The sequence below is a fragment of the Callospermophilus lateralis genome, chromosome 9 (assembly GCF_048772815.1).
Source record: "Callospermophilus lateralis isolate mCalLat2 chromosome 9, mCalLat2.hap1, whole genome shotgun sequence".
Lineage (NCBI taxonomy): Eukaryota > Metazoa > Chordata > Mammalia > Rodentia > Sciuridae > Callospermophilus > Callospermophilus lateralis.
Genome location: NC_135313.1, coordinates 69,320,372 through 69,347,446, shown reverse-complemented (window position 1 = coordinate 69,347,446; position 27,075 = coordinate 69,320,372). Strand labels below are relative to the sequence as shown.

At 37.6% G+C, this 27,075-nt stretch overlaps 1 protein-coding gene across 7 annotated transcripts in view; it reads right to left on the bottom strand.

Annotated features, from left to right (window-relative positions):
- Positions 1–27,075, bottom strand: part of Rbms1 (RNA binding motif single stranded interacting protein 1) — a 202,168-nt gene that overhangs the window by 38,087 nt on the left and 137,006 nt on the right. For all 7 annotated transcript variants that reach the window (XM_076866788.2, XM_076866787.2, XM_076866791.2 and 4 more), the window contains exon 3: positions 3,571–3,629. In XM_076866788.2, coding sequence (XP_076722903.1) covers positions 3,571–3,629 — 59 coding nt within the window. The remainder of the gene's footprint in view (positions 1–3,570; positions 3,630–27,075) is intronic.

The window sequence follows — 27,075 nt, the reverse complement described above, 5'->3', positions numbered from 1 at the left end:
ATTTTTAACAAGCTGGTCATCTGTTTTCTCAGGCCACAAGAAATCATAGCAGAAAATTAGGCAAAAAGGGGTTCTGATGAGGATAGGGCTACAAAGCAAGCACATGGATGGAGGCACCTAGCCGTGAAAAACCACAACAAGCAATAAAAGAGAAAAGTTGAACAAAGAGCAGGACTTCCACAGCATACGAGCAAGCAGCCCCATGAATCTCAACAGATCCTGAGAGCACGGCTGTATTAAAACAGAGAATTGTAGGTTTTCTTTCAGTCTGATAACTCTATTATTGAGGGAAGGTTGAGTTATACTTAGTACACTGTTTAAAGGAACAGGATTCCAAGTGAAGTACCAGAGTCTCCCTTGGAACTCAAATCAATTATTACAAAATTAATTTCAAAGTAAGTACATTTTGAAAAAGGAAAGTACCATGTGGAGGTTGTGTGGAAGGGGAGTCAGTCTGTCACTGATTTCCACATATTATGAAGAAATGGTACGTAATTGAGATAGCATGGTACTAGTGTCAAAATAGACAAACACACAGCAACGTGGTCAAAGAGAAAGCCTCAGAAACAGTCCAGTTTGTAGCACTGGTACCCAAAATATTGCCTGGTAACAAAATAAGTTGTAATGAAATAGAGTAGACAGACTATCGATTACAGAGAGATGTTTCAGGAGAGATGAATGTTAATGCAGCTTCCTTGTAGTACTTAGAACTGGACTGAAATTATGCCCAATTTGATTTAGACAATAGTGAAACAGCCAGGTTGAGGAAAAGAAGAGGAGGCTGATCGAGGCCAAAGCAGAGGATGCTACTCAACTGCCAGGTTAGAGATCAGGTTAAACGTATTTTGGGTGTTATTGAGAAATTTGCTGTTACTGCTGACTTATCGTATTCTGAGGATGGATGCACATCATGTGTGCACTCTTCAGCAGGTCATAAATGAACACATGGCCACGACAATCAAACGACATAGCTTCTACTAGTGGATGTTTAAAGTTTTCCACCAATTTTGCTATTTGCAATAAATAGCAATAAGCAGGTCATCTCAATTTCTGCTCCTATCTTAGTTTTTCCTGTTGGTCTGATTATTATATATATATCTCCAACCTCTTGGTCTGATCTGCCCTCACCCTTTCTGATTACAAGTGTGTATGTTCTGGTCCATGTGCAGCCATGTATGAATGATCAGATACATAATCAATCCTTTGGAAGTTCTGCCCTGAACCGCCACATAGAACGGTGTGGGTAAATCTTCAAATCTCTCTTGTTGGCCAAATTCTGACAGAAACTGAAGCATTAAACAATTGAATTTTCATTAACTAAGGCACGTGTTATTCAGATTTAATATAGCCCTTAGCTTAATTTTGTCCAAAGAGATTCCAAAATATGATTTATGACAAAATGTCCTATGACCTTTTATGAATTTTTATTTCCATGCATATAATTCTCATATTTAATCTCTAAAAATTAATATATACTACAAGCAACATTCATTTATACTAATGCTCTATAATCTCATGTATTAATTTATCTATATCCACCTCTCAATCTATCTATCCTATATTTATCTACCTACCTACCATTGTAAGTTGCTTTGGGTAGCATGCCATCTAACTTTATTATGAGCTAAATTACATGTTATTTCTTATTTGTCTTAACATTATTAACGTTTTTTCCCCTCATAAACTCTCTCATTCTGGTTTCCTATTCTTACCTCTACCTCCTTTCCAAGGTATCTGCTGGCATCAAGTCCTGGGAGGTTAGCTCAAGGCAGAGCGCCCTGCAGGGTCTCATCACCGCCCACACAGTGGCAGTGTCTCCCCAAGCCCAGGTGAAGGAAAGCTCTCCAGGGGTCTTATACGTAAAGTCAGTTCTGAATTACAACCTCCCTTTCTTTGGAAGCCCCATTAGCCTCTTCACTTATCTGTGGACCCATTCCAAATATTAGGGCTGTGCATTATAAAAATATGGGAGATGTAGCATTAGTTAATTTGTACCCATACCCTTTCTAAATCATGATGGGCACTTAGTAGAGTGTTGGCTTCCAGGGAATAGGCTGTCACTGGAGAAGAGTATACAGTGGTGGTTTTGCAACCAGAGGACTCTGGGTCCTCTCCCTCACTTAACTAGGGCAGCTCTGCTTTGCAGCAAACTGAACTGCCTTGTAAGATTTCTTGTTAGGCCAGGAAGAAAAGGAGGGGAGGTAGGATAAGGCCAAAACCACTTATCTACTGAAATGTCTCTCTTGGTTTGAAACTGTTGAGATCAGTTTCCTGTTTTATGCCGGCAAGTCTACTTTTCTTTATAAAACCAAAATATTTTGTGTGTGTCTGTTCTCCCAAATAATGTATAAGTGTTAAATAAGACAAATCGTGGCAACTAAGTGTATGTATTTGAGTCTACAAGTTAACTCTCTCTAGTTTAATTTATTTTAAATATTTATGGGGTACTACTCTACATAAAGCACAGTCCCAACGCAAAAACTGCCTTAATGTGCCATGTTGATTAAACATGGGCTTAGATATTTGTCACAATAGCTCCTTTAAATCTAGGCCCTTTGAAGAAGAGACAGAAATACAATGGACCACTTCAAGTCTAGATTAAAGGAAATGGCTGGCTTAAGAGGAGAGGCCTTACTATAGGGTTCATTTATGTTCTTCGCCTTTTTCAAATTGTACTAAGCCACTGCCCCGTCACCACTACTTGAAAAACTAGGGTCTAATTAATGAGGAGATTTGCCTTCTCTGCCTATTCCTGTCAACCTTATTTCAATTCATGGGGTCAGTAGTTAGATTCAAAGTCAGCTGACTCCATTCTTTCCTTTTCCTAGAAATCACATGCCTATTGTTAAGATGCTGGATCATTAAAAGTCAGAAGCACAGAGCATCTGAGCTGCCTACTGCAGACGCCTCCTCTTCCAGCTCATGGAGTTGGATGAGCTCATCCTAATTACACGGAAAACTGAAGGTCAGTGCATCAAATTAATGCAGCAGCATATTTCAAAGGGGTGCATGACCTCCCCTCCCCATTACAATTTGGTCAGTGAAAATGGTTCTCTCCTCCCCGCTGCCAATATTGTCAACAGGCATTCAGCAGAGAACAATTGGGAGTATTGAAACATGTAATTAAGTACTGCTTAAAACTACTCTATTCTAATTAATAGAGCCAATTTGCACAATATGTAATCTTTTCAGTTCTTTAGTACAGTCCAATGGTCTTCGGTAAGCAGCTCTAATCTCCTCAGGCTCAAGAAAGAAAAGCTATTTTCTAAACTCTACTCCCCTTTTAAAAGTAGGGGCTAAATGCCAACTAGTATTTTGCATGTTAACTCTACTGGCGCCAAATCTGGAAATCTGGCAAACTGGAAGTTGCTGTTGAGTTTCCAGCCAAAACCCAAACCAGGGACAAAACAAACGTAAGCAGTGTGATAATGTTGTGCAAGACAGAAACTGGGCGACACATGAAATTTGATTTTGAATAAAATGGGGGGTAATTTGGTAACCTAAGATCAGATTCAAAATTCCATCATTTCAAAGTTATGATTTAGCAAATATTCAGCCCCGAAAACATACCTTTGCATTTGTTCGTTGTCTTATCCAAAATTGCCTTTGTGGAAACTATTTTCCCATATCTGAAAAAGAAAGGAAAAAAGTTATAAAGAAGAACTCTTTATTAATGTCTAAATCTAAAGAACATGCATACTTTTCAAACACCTGCAACTTTAAAGTACAAAATATTCTTTACTAAGCGGCAAGCCGTGGAAATTCTAAATTCAATACTTAACTAAAAACAGGGAACGGCCAGTCTTCCCTTCTGAATCTTTGGGTTACAGTTTGATGTTTAGCTTTGAAGAACGGGTACTTATCTGACAATCTTGATATAAAAACACAGGAAATGTATTCTGTGAAAGTATTTTCTTCTACCAACACTATGTCTATGGTCAAATACAAGTCTGTAGAATTATTAAAGTTCTATGACCTGCACAGCTTTTATGAAATAATAATGGTGGAGAGCTGCTGCATTCTTCTATGCCTGGTGATTCTACAGCCAGTGCTGCACGGATCATCACAGAGGGCTGGTGGGCCTGTGTGTAAGTTTAACAACTTAACGATAATAAAATAGGTCTTTTCATTTTTACTAAAGACTTCTGTCATTATCCATAAATTATTTACTAATGCTACTTCTAACTCTAATAACAATACAGTACACTAATATGTGTGCATGTAACATGTGTGTAAGAAATGGATAATCAAGAATATAAAAAATGCGCCCAGGATTAATCATTCATTTTATGAGGGTGTGTATGAGAAATATGTTCAAATTCCTTAATGTGCTATAGATGTAGGGGGAGATGGAAAAAATGCAGAAATCTAAAATTTAGTGCACGCCTACTGAAAATGAAGAAATCGTATAACTTAATTATGTATATCTCACCCTCTGAGAGCACAAACTTTGAGAAAAAACATCATTGACTATGCTTGTCTTCTAAAAAATCGAGGGGAAAAAAATCTTTGATTTTTAAGAAATTTTTTTAAGAAGTATTTTTCAAAGTAAAACTTGGGGAAACACATAACTTACTTCATGTATCTGAATTGCAAGTTTCCTCATTTGTACGTGGTAAATTCCAAAATTCTATTTTCTCCCAAGTTAACTTTAAAACAGTTTCACATTTGGTTTCCTATACCTTTCTCATGATTGATTTTTGAGGACTAAAACAAGTTTTTAAATTTCTAGGAAACCTAAGTATCTGTGCAACATGTTAAACCACCTTGAATACTGTAAACATCTATTTTATACACATTGAAACCAGCTGACATGTATTTATCTGGAAAAAACAAATGGCTTGAGCCACCTCACTCCTCCAGTTAATTTTCCTTATTTTCATTCTGTGTAATCATGTAGTCAGATGATTACTAACTAGGCATGAAAGTAAAGATAATTTAAGGTTCAAATGTCAATTACAACTGAGAGACATAATGGTGCACAAACACCTTCAATTCCCTGTAGAGATTCTGAGTATATATAACAACATTAACACAGATCACTAAGCTTACTCAAAATAATTTTAGAAATCCACAAATGATAAGACTAAGTAATTCAAAGATAATCTTTTAGCAACCATCTATCTACCTAGGTTATATGCTTGATACTTACCAGCACTCTCATTTGCACAAGTCTACAATGAAAGCATTTTTAGATTCTATCCCTGCACACACTTTTCCAGGGGCACTAGTATGATTCCAATTTAGAAGAGGGAATTGAGAGTCACAGAGATTCAGAGACTATGCCTGAGGTCACACGGTTCAGAGCCCTTTGTCAACCTAATAGAAAAGGACATTCAGAAGATGACAAGGTTGGCCTTGTACCCTCTGGTTATGCTTTCAACATTTAATGATGGGAAAGATAGGGACAGACATGAGGTGTGGGAGTAGGAAAAGAAAAAAAAGACTCTTGGTAGCACTGATACTCAATCCATGTTACACACTCTTCTGCTTCTGGCTCTCTCTGACCTCTGCTACATGTGACATGAGTGCTTATGTCCGTGTCTGTGCCAAGTGTACCTTTCTCTTTGCCTCTGGGCCTGGTACCCAGGTGTGCATCTCATTTCACTTTTCTCTGCTCTTTTTCAGGGACTCTATGTCCATTCAAGTTCCTCCTCTCTTTCATTAGCTGAAAACTTTCACCAAATTTAATATTTGTTCCTCAACACTTCTTTCCCTTAGAAAATTTACCTAGTGCTACAATTGTAAGTAATGAATCTCTTCTGATGATGCCCATTTCTCCTTCCTACTCTTTTGCTTTTAATCCCATCAAAACTTAGGTTTTTTTTTTTTTTTGTCTACACCTTTTAAAAATATCTTAATGTTTCATTAAGATACCTAAATATCTAGTTAAATATCATCTCATGTCCATCATTTCACAAATTCTATCCATGCCAGCATCCCAAACACATCTCTCCTGTCTCCTCTCCGAATCTCTTTTTACCCAATAGCATAGTTACTCTCCCAATCTCCCACCAAGCTCAGGGTCCTTCACACAGCATCAACTCAATCATTCCTCCATCCATTCAGTCAATAATTCTTCTGAGTTTTGTCTTTGATATGTTTCCAAAATTTATTCCTTCCTTAAACCATGTCTAGATTTTTGCAAAAAGCACTGAATAGTTTCTCCATGCCTCTGGCTTTCCAAGAGGACTTGTCTGCTGCATTAACTTGCCTCAAACACCACTTTAAACCCTTCTCTACCATCTTTCTATTACTCCATTCCACCCATGCTTGATTTTGAAGGATCTGTTCAAACACTATCTTTTCCATGAGAGCACTACTAATTTCCTCAATCATTTGGCTATTTTATAAGAAACCAAAAGGGGATTATGTTTATTGAGTTTCTACTTATATTCATGGCACCGTGCCAGGTACTCTGCATGTGTGATATTATTTAACTTCCCAATCTATGAGGTTAGGTGTTATTATTCCTATTTTTGCAAATGGGTAAACAAAAACTCATAGAAGTTTTGAATCTAAGATCTTACCTAAAATCCCAAAGCTCAAAAATGAACAGTATCCAAGTTCTCATTGTAATTTATCTATAAAATTTCCTTTTTGCTCTTAGTAGGAGAAAAGATGTTCTCTTAGACTACTATGGATTGAAATGATGTACTTTTGAAGCCTAAGCAATTTTTTAATCTTAAGAAATAAAATGTGGCTCATGATTGAGTGAAGGATAAGGAAAGAGAAAAGAAGAGAGATTTCTGAAATTTATCAGTTTTATTTTCCTTGTTGTTTTCATCATGATTTGTGGGTTAAGACTGAGAAAGCATGATTTCCCGGAAAGTTAGAAAACAGTATCCTCTCTGTCCATGCTGGCTTCCTCGAACAAGAGGAGCAGGAAGTTGCTTATTTGGAGTTACCTGGAGATGTTGAAAGGCTTTCTGCTCAAAAAATATCTTCTCTTTTGAGCTGTCCACTCAGTCATACTTCTCACAAACAAAAGGGACCCATCAAAATACAGACCGCAGAGCTGGAGGATGAAACACTAAATCACTCAGGCCCTGGTTAGCTCAGTAGATGAGTCTGTCACCTCATTATGAGAACAGAGTATAGAACAAGTGGTTCTGATGGCAGAAGAAAAGGGTCAGGAAAGATCCAGATCCAGGCTATGGAGAAGAGCCATCAATCAAGGCATCTTAAGGAACAGGATAAGGGGTGTTAGGCTACAGTATTGTCTGGTCTCCCTCTGCAGAGGGAGAGAAAGCATGTCTCCTTGCTAGTTTTACATGCAATAAGACTTTACAATGGGAAGAGCATTATAGAGAATTAACATTTGGTCTAATTCTATTGTCAATCATCAATGCCTACAAGATTAACAGACATCTGGGCACAAATTCATAAAGTAGCCAGATTTGCACCTCCCCTTGTTCCTATCTGCAGCTTAATATGTTTAAGAAAGCCATTATGAACAAACACGGACATACACGTACTGGGGCAAAAAGGTCTCCTCACCTGCAGAATTCACACTCTAAGGACCCTAAGGAGGTGCATCCCCAAGAAAGCAAGTGGTAGAATTTTATGGAAATAAATGTGTCTATAAAGATTCTTTGGGTTTTATCCAGCTTCAAAGTAACAAGGCTCGGATCAGCGCTCGCTACCCAGATTACAATATTCTTTGCTAAGAGTAGATAATCCACTCCAGAGGAAGCTCTGGCAGTAAAAGGATAAAGAGTAATTAAGAGACATGATTGTAGAATAATTAGAATTTCAAAGGGAGAGGATAACAAGTAAAAACTCACACTTAGAACTATTGGTCCAAGTGAACATGGCTGATAAAACCTTTTGCTAGAATCTACTAATTTTTTTTTTTTTTTTTTTTTTTTTTAGTTTGCACCACAACTTTTCTTATTTCTTTCCCTTTCCATTTAATCTCCTCTTTCATCTGCTATTATATAAAATCAAATATATTTTAGTTTGTATCTATTAAAAGAAACTAAATTTTCTCCTCTACCCCCTTTACTTAGTTCCTCCTAAATTCTACCTTTCTTGTTAATCTATTTTAATTGTCAAAGTAATGCATACAGTTGTCATTAGAAGACCCAGAAAAGAAGATGAAAAAACTAAAATCACCTAAAGTCAGATAAGAACGTTGGTGCATGTCCTTAGAGATTTTACCTAGTGTGTGTGTGCAAACATGTGTGAGCACATGTTCTCTCTCCCTACTTCTCTCCTTCCCTCCCTCCAATTAAGGAACTGGCAGTTTTTGAATGTTCCCAGTGAACCAAGGCTCTGCAGAGCGGAGTCCACTCCAACCTCCACCAACAGATGGCGATAATGGTCGATAAATTATTTTAATTTTAACACTGGTCATTTCCGTTGTAAAATTCATTTAAGGCACACTTGCAGTGTTTGTGTTACATTTGGAATATTGTATGAACATTATTAAACCTGAAAAAGCACTGAGTGTGTTAAAAACAAATGCAAGAAAAAATGTATACTCATAAATATAAAAGGACACTTCTAAGTTTGGGACAGGGCCAGATATTGCTCAAGCCCAGAGGGTGGTGATTTTTGTTTGTTTTAACAGAAGTGCTCCTGAAGGACAAAGAGGGACTCATGCATCTCATGGGCTGTGCCAGTGCAAATGATGATGCTAAGCAAGGAGAGACAGGGGATGAAAGAAAAGAAAAAACAGGACACCAGAAAGCTGATGAGCCAGTGAGTTAATTCAGGGGGATAATCAAAATGATGCCTTACACTACAACAGCTATTATTATATGTCAGCATTGTTCTAAGTGATTTAGGTCCATATTTTACTCTTTTGAGTTCCATTTTGTAGATGTGAAACTTAGGGGCAGAGTGAATCTACTCAAGGGTACATAGCTAATAAGTAGCAAAGATGCAAGGCAGGAAGTTTGCTTTGGAGTTTAAAGGCCATGCATATTGACAGTTACAGAAACTTTGATCACCAACCACAGATTCAAGGCAATTCCACTTTGAACATGCACACCTCCAAACAAGGAAAGGGCACACTGTTATAGCTGATGTCCCTAAGACAGATGCTGATGACATTCAGAAAAGGGTTATCTCTGCCTCAAGACTCTTTGGATACATGACTCTGGTCTATTTTGGAACAAGATGTCCAATGTAAGTGTTAGGGAGGAGTGGGGGCATGACAGGCCTTTTAAGCTTTAAAGCCAAATTCAGGGATCTGTTTTGTGGACATGAATTTGGGGACAAGTCAAAACTTTTCTTGTTACTTTGGAGTTGTTAGAAAAAAATACATACACACACATACAAGCAGCAGATCCTCACACTCATACCCACACACTTACACCTGATTCTATATGGAACACAGATTTTTAGCTCACCTTTTTTGCTACTTTATTTTTTCACTGGCCTCTCTGGAAAAGGGGAGTTTCTAAAATTTGCTGTAGCTCTTTTAACAGTGGCTGAACAGAAGGAGAAAAACAAAGTATAAATTATGTCCATTTAGCTGACACAAAAGTTTGTTGGAGACAAACTTTCTGACTCCTCACTACCTTGAACAATTCTTTTCCCTTTATTGTCTTCATTTACTTGGTATAGGAAGTAGTAAGCATTTGAAGATGAGATATAAGGAAAAGGAAAATTTCAGATAACGTAATCCATTTTGAATCGATTTTTGTAAACTTTTTTGCCCTGACAATTTACACAGTTTCTGTAATACTATTCTAAGACATAAAAATATCAAGGGCATACAAAGATAATTCATTATTCCTCCCATTCATTGTTGTGGCTAAACTCTTAAGCACCCACCCCTTCTTCTGCTGTATGTGTGCACCTTGTGAATAAATGATTGCTAGTGCATGCGGAGCAGGAAGCTACATCTTAGGCAATGGAATTAAAACCAGGGTCTCGGGTGAATACTTGGCAGCAAAAGCTACTGTAGACCTAAAGTCAGAAATAACTGAAAGCCTGGTGCTGAAGGTGAGTGAATCACAGGAAGACAGTGTAGCAAGAACGAAGAGATCCAACCATGAAATCAACTAATTGATATTTACAGCATTCCTATGGTATGCATTTCACCATACAAGGCCTATCAAAAATGTGTAAGGTGTCATATCTGCCATTGAGGAAAAAATATTTGGGGGAATGTAAAGAATTTTTTAGTATTAAAAACCATCTTAGTACTGAAATAAAAATATGAGACCTTGTATGATGAATGCTATACAGAGGTAGGCATAAACATAGAAGGAAGGTCCAGCTGAACAAGAAGACTGGAAACCAGAAATTCTGGTTGGCTATGAAGGGGGACAATGAACAGAAGAATCTGCCTTATGCAAATCTATGTGGGAGTAACAGAAGCTAGGCCTGAAAAGGTCCTTCAGGGAAAAAGAGAGAGGAAACAGAGTATGGTGGGATATTTTACAACTGCAGAATAAAATGATGAAAGCGTGACTTTAGCAAGATTAATGAAAATCTTGTGCCTGGGATTAGCAAAGAGAAGAGCCACATTTTATTCTTTTGTTTGTTTTGCTGTTTGTAACCAAGCAATAACATTCATGTTTAAGAAATTAAAATACAGGGATGAGAAGATCTGGGAAAGAATGGAAAGGTTCTAAAGGGCAGAGGAGATTTAAGACAAGGGCTTCTCTTAAGGAGACTTAAATGCTCAACTTGATATCTAAGAAAAATCATCTACGATATCTATGCTACGGAAAGCCAGTTGGCTTGCTCTGTGAATTCAGAAAATAGGGAAATGGATGTGCCAGCTTTGCTTTTTCTGAGCTGTCCTGCGAGGACAGTGATTTTGGCTTTAGTGACAGACCCAGAACCTGCAGACTGGAAATGACTTAACAGATGCTCAGACTGTCCTCATGTGGTGTCACCCATGGCTAGCCTGGCTACTATAAAGCATGTGAGCTGATAGAGAATATATCATGTTTTTTTCAAAAGAAAATATATATTTATATACTCAATTTTCCACAACATAGAAATTTTAAGATAAACACATCCTATCCTCCGAGTACAAATGGAATTAGTCATTTTCACCCAGATTTTGGAACAAATCTTTTTTTTACTCAATTTAGAACCATTTTTGCTAATTTGTCTTAACAACATTCCTGAATGAAACAGGTAAATCCATTATAAATGCACACAAGGGTAACAACTGATGCTGTTTCTTCCATGTACAGCTTGAATTAAAAAATTTATATAGAGTGAACATTACAACTACTTTGTTAAAAATGGCCAAGATGCATTTTTTTAAACAAGTTCTATGTAAAACATTTAGCCTCTCTGCCAAATAAAAGCATACTATAAAACATTAGACTTACTACACAGGTTTGCTATTATAGTTCAGTATCAATTCTATTATGATGTGCAATCAAGGTAAAGTAGCTCTGCACGACTTTATGGTCTTTTAAGAGCACATAGCACACCAAAGGTCATTTACATTATCTTATGACAATATTTTTACCACAAGTCACTGTACTGCAGCACTTAAGGATGCAGTCACTGAAGGCCAGACCTAAATTGGTGCTCCCAAGTACTAATATATAAAAGGAAAATAACATATGCCGAAAATGGAACCCAGGATTTTGCAAGTAAAATATATATTATCTATCATAAAAATGAATCCCTAAAAGTCCCAAATACTGATTAACGTCCAACTTTTAAAGCAAAGGCAATTTGATTATAGAAAACTATTTTTTTATTTCTGAATTCAATTTATGAATCAACATTTATTATTATTTAAATTCTCTCCCTACCCCAACCAAAACCTGCAATGTATTTCCTTGGCTTTGATAATCTCACCCTAGTGTTTTTGCAGCACTTTATTCATAAAGAATACGTAATTACAATAGAAAGACGATAGAGTTACGGAGAAACTTGTTTGTAAGTGGTAATATGGCCAAATGCCAGCTCCGTGATTTTGGTATAGCTGCCTGATCTCAGTCTCCTCATCAGTAAAGGGGTCTAATAACATCTGTGTCACAGGGACTAGCACAGTGCTTCACAAATAATAGATATTCAGTGACTAATCAATGTATCCATTTCTCCCACCCTCTCCCCAAGTAAGGAAACCACTTGAGAGCACTCGACTAGACTACCTTCTTTACCTTAATATCAACATGGCCCTAGGGTGAAAAATGTTGAGAGAAAACAGAACTACTATTTTTATGGCTACTTTTCAGCATAGTTATTTGTATACAGTAGCCATTCAACATATATTGGTTGAATGCATAAAATAGGAATATAATTTTTCCCCCTTTAAAGTGTTTGGTGTGGGGAGTTAAGGGACACTGGTCGGGGAAGGGAAATGCTACATCTTGCCTTGGAAAATAGACATGGACTTGAATTTTATCCCAGTTTAGCTTATAAAAATATAAGAAGGAAATAGGTAATTTTAGAGTTTCACATGGAATTCAAAATTAGGATCAAAAAGAAAGCTGTAAAATGTTGGGGGAAACCCCCCCAAAGACTTTTTGTTCCCATATTGCTTTTCAAGTATTTCTAAACTTGGTGTGCTCTGTAAAAGAAATCAAAACTGGAACTCTTACACTCCTCCCCAAAGAACTGAGTCAGAATGTGCAGAAACTGACCGACTCTGCACTGCCCTCCAACGCTGAATCCATACAGGACTGCTGCATGCAAAACAAAAAGAGCGTGACCGAGAGTGAAAACTAAGCGTGTCCTCCTCCAAGGCAAAGCAGAATTATCTCAAACTATTAAAACAGAGTGTGCAAAATTACCTGGAAATTTCTTTTGATTCTGACACAAACTAAAAAGGCAGGAGTCAAATTGGACATTTCCTAGACTGAACACTAACGCTGGCTTTGATCCAAAATACAGCCCTGGCATATTGATTTCCAAATCCAGCCCATCCCTTTTTAAAGTAATAAATCCTGAATGCCCCACGACCTTGAAAAAGTCAGGTTGAGAGTAGACTGACAAGAAAAATGTTCTATTTAACTCATTTCACTTCTAAGAAATTTGGGAATATGACATTGACATAAACGTTATCACTAGTAAAAGCCACACTTGGTCTGTTTAAGCAAGGGAATGTTAACCAGCCAGCCAGCAGGCTGATGTCTCCAAGGTCACTCATGACAACCTCTATGCTGTGGCTCTAAGGACAGATCTGATGGAGAAGGATAAATAAAGGCTTCCATATTGATCTCCTACTAGTCTGTCTCTGAACCACCCTGTCCTTAAGATGTTGCAGATAAAGATGAGCACTCATTCCAAGGGCACAGGAGTACAGATCTAAAAATTTAGAATATTAAAACTTAAAATCAAAGAGGAATTGTCTTTGTATGAAAGAATGTAACTAAAGAGAACCAAATGCTGTAAAATTGCTTTAGTATCAGTTTTACACAATTACCATATCCCTATGTGAAGGAAATTTGTCTCACTTTCACTATAGCTTGAATTTACTAAATTTTCCAGAAGGTACTTTTCTTATTATTCTTTGCAAGTGAGGAGGATATGGATAGAGCTGGGGCTAAAAGTGCTTCTTATCTACATGACCCAGTCAGTAAGAATTTTCCAAATCTTGCATAACAGGACAGGTGCTAAGGGGTGGCAAAATGCCATTCAGAGACTTTGAAAGAACAAAAAAAAACAGATTCTAGAAGCTAAAGGCGGGTAAAAGTAATGTTGATTGGAAGCAAAATTTGAGCAGATTAGTAAATTGTAGGTTAGGGAGACTTATGAAAAGAACAAATACCACAGAAATCCTTAAGAGTAAGTTAAACACATTAAACTTAGTTCTATTTTGGGGGCTGGTGAGGAAGACAGGGATGCCTGGGAATTATACATATTATTGTTTGACTTGAGCTAAATAAAAATATAATTATTCTTAGATGAAGAAATTTGAAAAGAGAAAATTTTGTTTGGATGGATGTTAACTGGTTGAACAAGTGACTGAGTTCAAAAGAAGTTGGTCAGTGTCACAGTTACATGGGACACAGCTCCTAGTGACCCTAGTGATGTGCTGCAGGGCTCTGTTCTTAGACAGTACTATTAAAAACATTTTAAACAATGACATAATCAAGTAATTGGTGGTACACTTATCAAATATACACATGTCCCAATGTTAGAGGGCATACTGAACATAAGACATCAGAATTAAAAGTGTGAAATTATTTCAACAAGCTAGAGTGAATACTTGGCCATTGCAAATACTGTATTTAACAGGGGAAAATAAGTCTTATAGCTAAGTTCCAAGGTGGCAAAATCAACTGTACAAATTGAAAATCCCCTGACTCATTCACCTAAAAATATCGTTTCAATTAGGTACAAGTTCAAGTTCTCCGAATAACTAAAACTTAGGTTGCACTGAGACAAATATGTGACCCTGACCATAGAAATAAGTAATGCTCTTGGTCTTTATGCTCATCATCCCCCAACATGCATTATTATGGGTTAAATAATTTAAAGAAAAAGATATGTTAAAGTCCTAAATCCAAGGACCTGTGAATGTAATCCTATTTGGAAATGGGGTTTTGAAGATATAACAAAGTTAAGATGAGCCCCTTCAGGCAGGCCCTAATTCAATGCAAGAGGGATATCTAGGGAGGGAGAGGGGAAATACTGGGAGTAATACTGACTAAATCATATTGATATATTGTGTGCATGTGTAAATGTGTAACAAATCCTATCATTATGTACAACTATAATGCACCAATAAAAAAATGTGGAAAAAAACATAGAGGGAAATCTGAACATAGGAAGTAACCATGTGGTGGCAGAGATTGGAGAGATGCAGCTCTAAGTCTGGAACACCAAGAATTGCTGGCAAACCATCCAAACTAACAAGAGTAAGGAAGGATTCTTTTCCATGGGTTTTTGGGGAGCAGGGCCTCCTGACACCTGCATTTTGGACTTCTAAGTCTCCAGAACTTGGAGTCAATAAATGTGTTGTTTTAAGCTACCCAGTGGTACTTTGTTATGGCAGCCCTAGCAAATGAACACAGCTCCAGCTTGCCCGGCTCCAACCTCATTTCCTGCTGTGGAAGATGTCACTTAACCTGGGAAACTTGGTCATTCTTCAAGACTCCAATTTAATGGCACCCTCCGCCGGGCCTCCTGCAGCAAGCCTTTTCTGACAGCTAAGAGCTGCCTGCCTCTGCACTGTGCCTACAGCAGCCTCCACCCATGGCAGTGCGATGCAGCACCCAGCACACTGCAGCTACACTACCTGTATGGCTGTCATCCCCATCAGATGTGCATTCTTGGACCTTTTTTTAAAAAAAATATTTGGCCTCAGCACAGTACCTGACAAAGAAATTCAAAAGAAAGGGGTGGAGGAATAAATAAACAAGTACCGATAGTTTGTTTTCATTGAGTGCTTTCTACACTGAATATAATTATTCTAAATATCTCCTTTAACTTGGTCTTCTGAACTGTCAAAAGGGATGAGCAAAGGTCTAGCAACTGTATCCTGAAGGATGGCACCGCCAAAGGCCTGCAGACGCCTATGTGGGAAAGGAGACTGCAAGCCTTTCTCAGGGAGAAGAAGTGGGGCTTGCTGCCAGGGAAGTTTTCAAGCAGAGCTGGGTGACTGACCATGTGGGTTGAGACTGGTGCTACATGGCAGTGTTTCATCAACTGACCTGGGAGGAGGTGATCACTGGTGGGGATCAGTGGTAAACAGAAAAATAAGTACAATCTGTCAAAATATTAATTCTGTGATTGTGTATCTTTGACATTTTTAATATTAAAATGACTTTTCTGGTTATAAAAGATGGAACTTGCCTCAGTTTGTATTCTTTTTGACAAAATAAAATGTTGACTCTACACTGGATCCTGAACACTATTTTTTGTTTAGCTTACTGTCCTTAAAATCCAAAAATATGGAAAGTACTAAGACATGACAGGTTGGTGGGCATGGATTTGGTAGCCCAACTTTGAGCAGGGGGCTGAATGGAATGATCAACACGATTAATGTCAACAAGAATAAGGGTTATGTGTACAGAATTACCGAGGAAAAGAATAATCATAACTTAAGAGTGCTCAATTTGTTTTAATTCCCAGTTATAAACTGAGACAAAAAAAACAAAAATTCTGTAAAACCATATATATACCAGGCATAATGGCACACTCCTGTAATCCCAGTGGCTCAGGAGGCAAAAGGATTAGGAGTTCAAAGCCAGCCTCAGCAATTTAGCAAGGCCCTAAGCAACTTAACTAGACCCTGTCTCAAAATAAAAAGGGCTGGGAATGTGGCTCAGTGGTTAAGTACCCTTGAGTTCATTCCCCAGTACCAAACAAAAACACAAAACCAAAATAAAATAATAATAAAAACTCACAAAAACCCCCAAACAAAACGTATATGAATGAATGTACCATGCCACAAACAGAAGTTCAAATGAAAACAACTCTCATAACAAGGAGATGGCTTCTGATGGCTCTCCTCCCTCATGTTCCCTCCAGGATTTGCTGATGTGGGCATGTTTATCAGCAATGGTGTCTCTGGTACCTCCTGTAACTATCCTGCTGAGGCGGCAGAATACAACCCCCATCTTCCCTGACTTCCTGCTTCTTTGGACGGTTTGTTTAGGGTTATTTGACCCTGTATGCTTTGACAATCAAGATGAAATGTGTCTTGAACATGAATGCAGTGCTTTATAGACACCAAGAAAGGCCCCTTAAACCCTATAAGAAGCGACTCCTCAAAAGAGAATCCAGATCCCAGTGATGCTAGAAAAATCTCTGAAGACATGGTATCAGAATGCCACCCTGAGAGTTTCATTTACATAAGTTTTATATCTATAACATGTGGACACACACACACATCTACATCTATTATTCTTTCAAAGTCAGTGTAAAATTCTTGACACTTTAAAGAGCAAGTGTACCATCTCCAGCATTAAAATGGGAATTGATATAGGGCAACCCAGATGGAGGTGAATTCACTATTTGTAGACTGTATCTCAGGTGCTTCTGGGTGATGATGAGTGTGGAGGCAGGAAGGGCAGGTGGGCCTTCTTTCAAGTGCAGTTAAAGCAGGGGTAAAACATGATTATCTCTCCTGTGCTCATTTGAAGAATACACATTACCTATACTCTGTATCATGAGCCTAATAACACAAATTCCTATGCTCTTATAAGGAACATGATATCTGTTTTAAAAAAGGTAAAACAAAAGTCAGAGTCCTAAATACACATGCAGTACCTTTCCCCACCAGTTAAGTGTTCAGGGCTCAGCTTATCAAAACATGTGCTTTCTTTCACTTGGGTCCATTCCTGCCAGGCCAGCCTGGGACCTTTCCACAGGCCAATGCCTTTTCGAAACCACATCCAGAGGAAGGTGATAATTGCCCCCTTAACACCCTGGCCTACACTGGGCTCACTAATTGCTCCAAGCCCTGCTTGCTTCCTCTCAAAAACACCTTACCTCAGATAGAAGGCAGAGAATGACCTTAAACTGCAGCTCACTTCCTAGTCTGGATTCCTAGCCCTTCCCAACTCAAACGTCATCACAGAGGCAACAAGACAGAAGGGAAAGGTGGTGCACAGGAATGTGCACTTTTAGGTTCATTAAATGAAAAATCAAATGTTCTTGATGCTGGGCATAAAACACAGAGAGGCTCAACCACCAAAGAATTCGAGGCAAGTTGCTATAGAAATTCAGGAGATAAGAGCAAGCCAGTTTCTCTAAAGCCAGCAAACACTTCAGAGAGATGTTGCCATGTAACACTTCAGCATGAATCTTGAATCGAGAACCTTAAGGAAAACAGAGACATAAAAGTGCTTTTATTTTAAAGACACAAAACATGGCTGAGTGCAGTGGTGCATGCCTAAACCCCAGTCACTTGGGAGGCTGAGGCAGGAGGATGGCAAATTGAAGGTAAGCCTCAGCAATTAGCAGGACCCTCTCTCAAAAAATAGAAATAAATAAATAAAAAGGGCTGGGAATGTAGCCCAGTAGTAGAGTGTCCCTGGGTCTAAACCTCAGTACTACAAAACAAAACAAACCACCACCCCCCAAAACCTGGGGGGTAGAGGACCAATTCCAGGACCATGTGTAATGAGATGCTCACATTTTTAAATATGTTTTGATGATGATTACTTTGAGGATAAATATTTGTGTTCTTCTCAGTGAGGGAATCCTCTAGTACCGTTCATACAGTGTTCATCCACAGTGCTCAGAACCTAGAGATTTCCATTTCTCTGGCACAATATTAAGAAAGGAGGTTATGCAGAAAAGAAGAATAAAATCTGGTAATGGATTTTAGGTGCTTGACAAAAATATTTGAGTAAACAAATGAGCTCATGAATGAGGAATCTGTACTTATAATAAATTCATGATGAACATGTGGGCACTTGGGGTAATAGCCAGGAGAAGCTAAGACAAGTACTTGACTTCTACGACAACTTTTAAAAGCACTGTCATATTTGATGTTTTGCAAGGGCTTTCATACGTGTACTTTGTCCAAGCCTGAGGTGACTCGGCAGAGGAGGTACTGTTAGTCCTGTTCTAAGAGGATGTCAACTAAGGCCGAGGGGACCCGTAACTCATCTCTGCACTGCCCAGCAGTGGAAAGAAACCAGAAAAGGAAACCAGGCTATTTGGTAAGTCCTCGGCAAAAAACATGAGCCTGCATCAGGTTCCTCCTGGAGCTTGTTGAGTAGCCACTTAAGTGACAATGAGTGTTAAGGAAACTGCTGGCTGAAAAGGGAAGAGACAGTTACTAGAGCCAAGGTGGGAACTATGCCATGAAGCACAGAGCCGCGGAAAACTAATGCAACAAGCCCTCTTCTTGAGGGAGATGGAACTAAAGCACTTCAACCCCACATTCAATTAGTTACAGCACTCCAGGCTAAGTTTAAATCACAAGTTTTAAATTTATTCGAATACAAAGTGTATTAAAGTGATTTGGGAAGGAGACAGAACAACCTCCAAATAGTCTTTGAGCCAAACACTAAGTTATACTGAAATGGAAAAAAAAAAAAAAATTATTCCAGAAAAAAAGAGGCTAAAACCCTTTATCTTATCACATAGCAAAAGCAATGTAATGGGGATTAAAATCTATTCCAATTAACCCCACAGAAGACGACATGCTCAAAACTTAAAGAATATAATGTATAGATATACATATCATGGATAACTGTAATGCACTAAAATATTTAAAAAGTTAGAAAGAAAGAAAGAAAGAAAGAAAGAAAGAAAGAAAGAAAGAAAGAAAGAATATAGAATAGTACATATAAGCTTAGAAAAGAGAGACAAATGATTCCTGGAGAAAGGGGATGTTAGTAATCTATCCATCTAAGGAGGCTGATTCATAATGCGGTTGGCAGGGGGAGCATGGGAGGATTAGACGAACTCTAGACAGGGCAAAGGGGTGGGAGGGGAAGGGAGGGAGCATGGGGGTAGAAAAGACAGTGGATTGAGAAGGACATCATTACCCTAAGCACATGTATGAAGACACGAATAGTGTGAATATACTTTGTGTACAACCAGAGATATAAAAAATTGCACTCTATATGTGTAATGTGAATTGTAATGAATTCTGCTGTCATATATAACAAATTAGAATTTAAAAAAAAATTTAAAAACTTATCCATCACTTAAAAAGGGGAAGAGAGGATGCATATGACACCATTTTTGGAAAAGGATTTTTAAAATGCATATATTTTATAACCAAACTAATAAACCATTTTTTTTTTAGCCACAAGGATGCAACAATTTGCAATACTATCAAACTACTCAGAATATGGAGCATCCAGGAGAAGGAAGGTGCTAAGATAATGTCTGGTGGCACCCAATTCATCAATCAGCAGAGCTGCTCTTATTGTTACAACCACGTAGCAGAACTGGACATGACAATTACAGGACAGCAACCTCCCAAGGAACTGCTCAATGGTTGTGAAAAATGTTAATGTGCTAGAGACAACAGAGTCGATCAATTTCTTGACCCAAACTCGTTCCTACTCTTGCTAAATAAAAAGAAGGAAAGCTAAAGTGTGTTCAGGGTTTCTTTTCATTTGTTCTTCTCAAGTTCAGAAAACACAGAACAGATTTTCGTCAACTCCTGGCTAATTGGACTTGCAATCCTGATGTAACTGTATCCCATGTAGCCATGCCAATTAAAAACTTCCCAGTTCAGAGGGACTCTTTTCCCCAGGATCTTCATTATGTTCTTCTAAAACTACATGTAATGTTAAATTTGTTTCCAGAGCACATCTATGGATTTGTTCCCATAAGATTTACCTGCCAGGTATTCCATGCATTTTCAATTATTTATTTCTATGGTCTTTATGGCTGACAAAGAGGACCACACATTCATTAAAAATATAATTTGTAGGTTGGAGTTGTGGCTCAGTGGTAGAGCACTTGCCTAGCATGTGTGAGTCACTGGGTTCAATCCCCAGCATCATATAAAAAATAAAGGTCCACCTACAACTAAAAAAAAAAAAAATTATAAAACATAATTTGTAATGGTCACTGAATCTGATGTACTTCTGCATGGACTGCAAATTAAATCAAACATCTGTCCAATGAAGGTTAGGTTAAGCTATGCTGCATCATTGACCCCTGTTATTTTATACTGATTGATTTAGGTAAAATATAACATTTAGTTGATTGACCTTTTCTAATAGAATACATTACTTCGTCAACTGGAAATTATAACAATCACTACCAAAGAATGGAAGCAATTCCCAGGTTGGAGAGAAACGGGCAAAACAGGGAAACATTTCTGGTAAAAACAAAGGGGCCACACCCAGAGAGCAAAAGCTTTAAGTCATTTGTCCTAAGAAAATCATTAAGAATGAGGAAAAAGACTTTGCTGCAAAGATTATATAGAAAAATTGTAAACAATCTAAATACTAAGTAAACTGCCCAACAGCCACTGAATGGGAAAAAAAAAGCATGTAACAAATGATATTGTAGTGTTCTTGTTCCAGTGGGAGGCAACTCATGTCTCCAAGAAAAACAGAACACTGTATCTTGTGAGGTATGAGCTGGGAAGAAACTGTAAATATACTCCCCCCACCCCCTTCTCTTGAAAACCTAGATCAATGCTATCTAACAGAAACAGAATGCAAACCACAAATGTAATCCTCATATGTCATTTTAAATTTTCTAGTAGCCCCATTAACAAATGAAAAGGAACAGATGAAATTAATTTTCATAATTTTAACTTAAACGAATATACCTAACATATTATCAGAACATGCAATGAATATAAAATATCAATGGTGGTTTAAAGTTATTCAACGACGTATTTGAAATCTGGTGCATATTTTACACTTCCAGCACGACTCTATTTGGAACAGCCATATGTCAAGCACTCAATAGCCACACGTGGCTGCTGGCCACCGTGCTGTTTGTGCAGTTCTAGATGTTTATGGGCTGCCGTCTCTTTCACAGTTTAACATTTTCCTTACCATGGGAAATAGTAGGTTGGCACCATGTAAAGTTTGGGGAAGGCAACTGCTGACTACCACTTTAGGATGTTTATGCGAGCTGCTTTAAAGTGGGCACAGACTAGGGCAATAATCCAACTTTTGCACTTCCAAAGTTATTTTTTTAACCTTGGGTCTATGTGAGATATTCACTGTCTGTGGCTAATTTTTGGAAAGGAATGTCTGAACAGCAAGGTCTACTTGAAAAGCCCCAATAATATTTTCCTTTTAACTTAGTTGGCAAGATTCTGTCGTGACTCTCATAGTATAAATTAAGTCTTGTGGCATAGCAGAATGCCCCATAATTCTTCCCTCCTAATTCCCAATTCCTGGGGGTTTTGAATGTGCTTTAATGATGCCACACATGACTTCAGATCACCTGTCAAATTTCTATTTGATAAGCCTAAATTTTAAAGGGAAAAAGTGTTTGTGTGTATGTGCCACAAATTTGCTCACTATCTAAAAACAAGGAACTGAGTAAATCTGAAACCAATCAACCTTGCAGATCGGAGGGCTCTACTCATCTCAGACACCACATTTTAACCATGCGGAACCATGTGACATTAAGGGAGCAACCAGAGCAGACAGGAGCTCTTAAGGCATCTTTCTTGCAAATTAGAAAAAGGAGTCCTCTAAGGAAGGAGGCAGTGACAAGCACAGGGCTTGGTGACTGAGTGTGAGATGGATTTCAGCTTCAGTCACACCTGGACAGGCATTTCTGTGCAGGTGACAAAGTCCCACATTATATATGGGGTATAATACCTGGGAACAATATCCTAGCTGGCACACAATAGCAGACATGGGTAAAAAGCCTTGGAGACTGCAATCAGAACCATAAGCAGGTTATAGACTTTCTTCATCTACCTCCATACCAAGAATGCCATCCTTATTAAACAAGCAAAATGGGAACAGCCCTCCTATGGAAAAATAAGGCAGAAAGTAATGAAAAAAATCACCAGATTTACAAACTGTAAAAGTATTGTTATACATATAAGCTAGAAATTAAAATGTCAAGACTTCAGGCAGGTCTTAATATAAACAAATACATGCTAAATTTAATAAAAATATTTTTCGTAAATCTTTATAAGATACATAATGAATGATTCCAAGAGGCTCCACCACATGATATATAACAGGGAAAGTTGGAGCTTGTTTATCACACACGTTTTCATTCTTCTTTACAATGGTGACTGCAACCGAATGTACAATACTCAACTTTACGTTTGATATATAAAGTTAATAGTACGTTCTATTGTGAATCGAAATAGGGTCTAAATGAAATGCACAGTAATAGCAAGTCAAACTCATTTTCCAGCTAAATCTGATGTATCTTTTATATTAGGAAAGCAGCTATTATACTGCTATCTTGCTACCTACCCACCTACCTACCTTTTTCTCTCACATATATTTTAATCTAAAAATAGGAACTATGTCTTATGCATTTTTATGTTCTCTGCTACCTTCCACAATGCCATTTATACAACAGGTGCTTAATACATAATGATTGGATTGATTTTTCATTTTAAACACTCAAACTGTGAAAAGCAAAGAAAAGCAGTGGTCATAAGACCATGGTGGCAGGGTGAGTACAGAATCCCTGATGATCATGGGAGAGTTGAAGAGGAAAGGGGAGGGACAGGAAAGAGAAACAGTGTGGTGCTGCTCCCAGGCACCATCCAGGAACATTACCCATGTCAGCTCTTAATCCTCAGAACAGGCACTACAGCCTCCACTTTCCCAACCGAGAACTGAGGCCAGGAAGCAAAAACAACTGGTCCAGCATCATCCATCAATCACACAGGCAGTCAGGATCTGCCAAGTCTTCCCCTTTTCAAATCCGATCTTTCCCCCATCCCCTGGGACTAGAGGGAGGAGCCATAAAGGTAAAGCCACACCAGCTGCAAGGTCGGGCGCAAACTTCTGCTGTGACTTGCCCTCCTGGATGGTCCCATTTCCCCCTTTCCCTGACCTGTAACATACCTCATCTGTTCCAGTGCAACAGGTTTGTTTTCATCATGAATAACATCATAGTCTTAGCACAAACTCTAAATTGATGACTAAATTATTGTAATAACATTCAGTATAAAATTCCAGGAAGACAAATACTTTGAGCTTTTATCCCTTTGAAGTTGATGGTAACAACGATTTGGTTACTAGTTTTTCCTGTGTTTCTGAAGTAGTAGTAGGAAACAGGTATCAAAGCTATGCTGATGCTCTAAAATCATTTGTGGTGACCTAAAAGTCCTTAGAATAGCATCTGTATATTAATTTTGCCACCATGCCAGGATCCAAAACATAATGGTGTGTTTCTTACACACTGTGGAAGTGTCTTAAAAATAGGTTCTTAGTGAAGGGTACAAATCGGCAAAATGAAATGCATGTATGGGCCCAGTATCGCCAACATCTACAAATACATGTGTATGAGATGCAATTTAGAAAAAATACATACACCACACACAAACATACACACACAATAGCATTTGTGATTAGACTTAAAGTATAGTAAGTTATACAGCTTTTAGTTTACAGTATTTTTCCTTATTACACAGAAATATATTTTAAAGATATTTATTTTATCTTCACATTCATGACGTTTGGATCATCGTTAGTGCGCACTGCAAAGGCAACAACAGAAGGCTATACAACTCTAAGTCTCTGCCCTCAGAAGCCCCCAATATTCAGGTTCTAATGCCTCAATTGCTCTTACTCTGACATATACATGTTCACATGTAAACATTTTGTGCTCTGCCGTGGGTCTTAATCAGTTTAGGCTGACCATATATATTTTAAGTATCAACCAATAAACTGGTGAGAGGCGTTCGTTAGCAATGGGATTGCTTTTGATTTTCAGTTTCTTTTTTATATTTTTCCAATATATTTTTCATGAGCATATATTGCTTTTGAGAGAAAATATTAAAACACACCATTTCCTTTTCTCTAATTTACTAACAGATCAATGCAACGTAAAGACTACTTGTCAAAATATTATAAAATAGCCAGATAAAACAAACATTTGGAAACCCATTCTAATTCTGCTAAATCCCACTGGCAGCTTTTAAAAGGGACATGGTTGAATTCATGTTCTTGAGGTGAATATGAGACTCTGTAAGGCATTAGAAGGAAGAATTTTTAAAAACACACTGCTGTGGGGGAGTATGGGAGTGGTGAACATTGACTTTCTGTTCTCCAAGAAGTCATCCAGTAACTGCAGAAACACACCGGCTGACCTCAGGGGACACAGCAAAAGAAAGGAAGAAGTCCTCTGAGGAACCAAAGGTAGAAAGTACATGGGGCTTGAGAGTGTGAGGATGCAGTCACACTTGGACAGACTGGAGCCAGGTGCAATTCAACAAGAACTGTAGGTTGGGCTGGGGTTGTGGGTCAGTGGTACAGTACTTGCCTAGTGTGTGTGAGGCACTGGGTTCGATTCTCAGTACCACATATGAATAAAAACAAACAACTAAAATTTTTACACACACACACACACACAAACTTCAGGTAAAGTTTTCTGATACACAAATCATAAAAGACAGGCAAACTGTAACCACTAACCAGAAAAAAAGAGAAAACCAAAACCCTTTTAAATCAGAGCTATAAAAATTTGTAGTATGTGTCCATCCCTTAGTGCAAAGGTGAAACTTTGAATTCAATCTTTTAGAAAACTGGAATGCTCATAGGTATGTTAGTGAACATAAAGTATTTTTTTAAAGCTTACTATTGTAAAAAAGAATCATGTAATTCTTAAAAGTAGTGATTAATGTTTTTAAATGGACTTCAATACCCAACTATTCTAGAGGGCATCTTAACGCAAAAGGATGATTCTTAATCCAATGATTAAATACATTTTTATAGTCTATTCTCATTCTACCTACCATTTCTTCCTTTTACGAGGTGTTCTCTCTTTTATCTTAGGTTGTAAAATTGCTCTTACAAAATTGGAAAATTACTAGTTTGTATAAGAATTTCATTTAAAAAATACAAGTAGGAAAAGGGATAACTAACAATTTCTATCAAAATTTAGGATTATATTGAATACATAAATATTAAATATTCATTTAATAATATGGTATAATCTTTTTCTTGTTATTAAATATTTTCCAAAAATGTACAATAACTACAACATAGTTTAATGAACAAACTATAAATTCACTGATTATTTAAAAATATTTAAGTTGTTTCTTATTTCTTAGTATTATAAATGGTGCCGTGATGGAACCCCTTTCATTGTTACTTGGGCTTCACAGTTACTTTCCCTCTGCCCAGAACCTATGCTGACATCTGCATTCTGACCCTGAAGGGTATTCCTTGGCCCAACTGTCTGGGGCAGAAAGTTCCTTTTTTGACACCTCAAAGAGTCAAGGGAATGCCATCTTCACTTTAAGAGTCCAGAAAAAAGTCAAACTAGACATACCAACCATGACTCTAGTTACACTGCCATAAGATAAGACACATTAATTCAACAGCATTGGAGGATAGTGCCCTTGTTTACAGTGACACCTAGAAATGGGTGTTCTTAAACCAAAAGGATTAGGGCATTTGAGTGATGCTACTATTTGTTTTCTATTTTAAATTAAACCAGCAAAGTATACTAAAATGTCTGTATAGTTTTATCCCACAATTCAAATTCCCTTCCATATCAAACTGTACATTAAATATTTGTGTGGATAAATGAATGTAAGCAAGATGTAAAGTTTGATTTTTACCTCCAATCTAGTTATATGTTTTCTAACATTTATGACTAAATTAAAACAATTTGGCTATTAATAATATTGAAAAATATACAATGAAGAAGCTTACCCTCCAAAAGAAAGTTTCACAAACCTGGTGAGACAGTTCTATTTAAAAAAAAAAAAAAATTTAGTTGTAGATGGACACGATATTTATTTTGTTTATTTATTTTATGTGGTGCTGAGGATTAGGATCAAACCCAGTGCCTCGTGTGTGCTAGGCAAGCACTCTACCACTGAGCCACAACCCCAGCCCAATGGTGAGACAATTCTTTTATCCAGCGACGATAAGTTTCATTTCACAATCCTTAAGTTTTATCTCAAGACCTGGTAAAATTGCCTGTGAAATCAAGTGATAGTAACTTGTTTTTCAAAGGCTAATTAAGATGTCCTGAATTACAAGAAGCTGTTTTATTACCGTCATTTATCGAAATTTATCTTAAATGTCTGATCCTTTCTCCTCAAAGAGAATGGCTTCTATTAACGCTTGGCATAGTATCAGGAAAGCTTTAGGGGGCAAAAACATCTTCTGAGAGAGATGTTCCTACGTATGTTTTAAATGTCTCAACAATCAACAGACATGACTAGCATCACTTACAGTAACAGAAAGTGCAAAATAGCAATGCAAAGTAAGAAAACCCAACCCAAGAGGCTAGGTATTAAAGCCATCATGTTCATTTGTTATTGGTTACATTCATAGTGCCATTTGACGATTCATTTACTTGTTCGGTCAAGTCTCCTCTTAAGATGATTAAATCAGCATTACAGCAGAAATAGAACATATTCTTATAGGTCAGATAGACACTCATTCCACTCTGAAGCATCCACTTCATTTGCTCACATTGGAGTTCTTAAGAGACCTATCAAGTTAGCATTACAGAAGAGAAAATCAATACTTTTTTTTTTGGTAAGAAAAATCTTACAATGTCATTGTCCTGCTATAGCCAAATCTAGAGATTTTC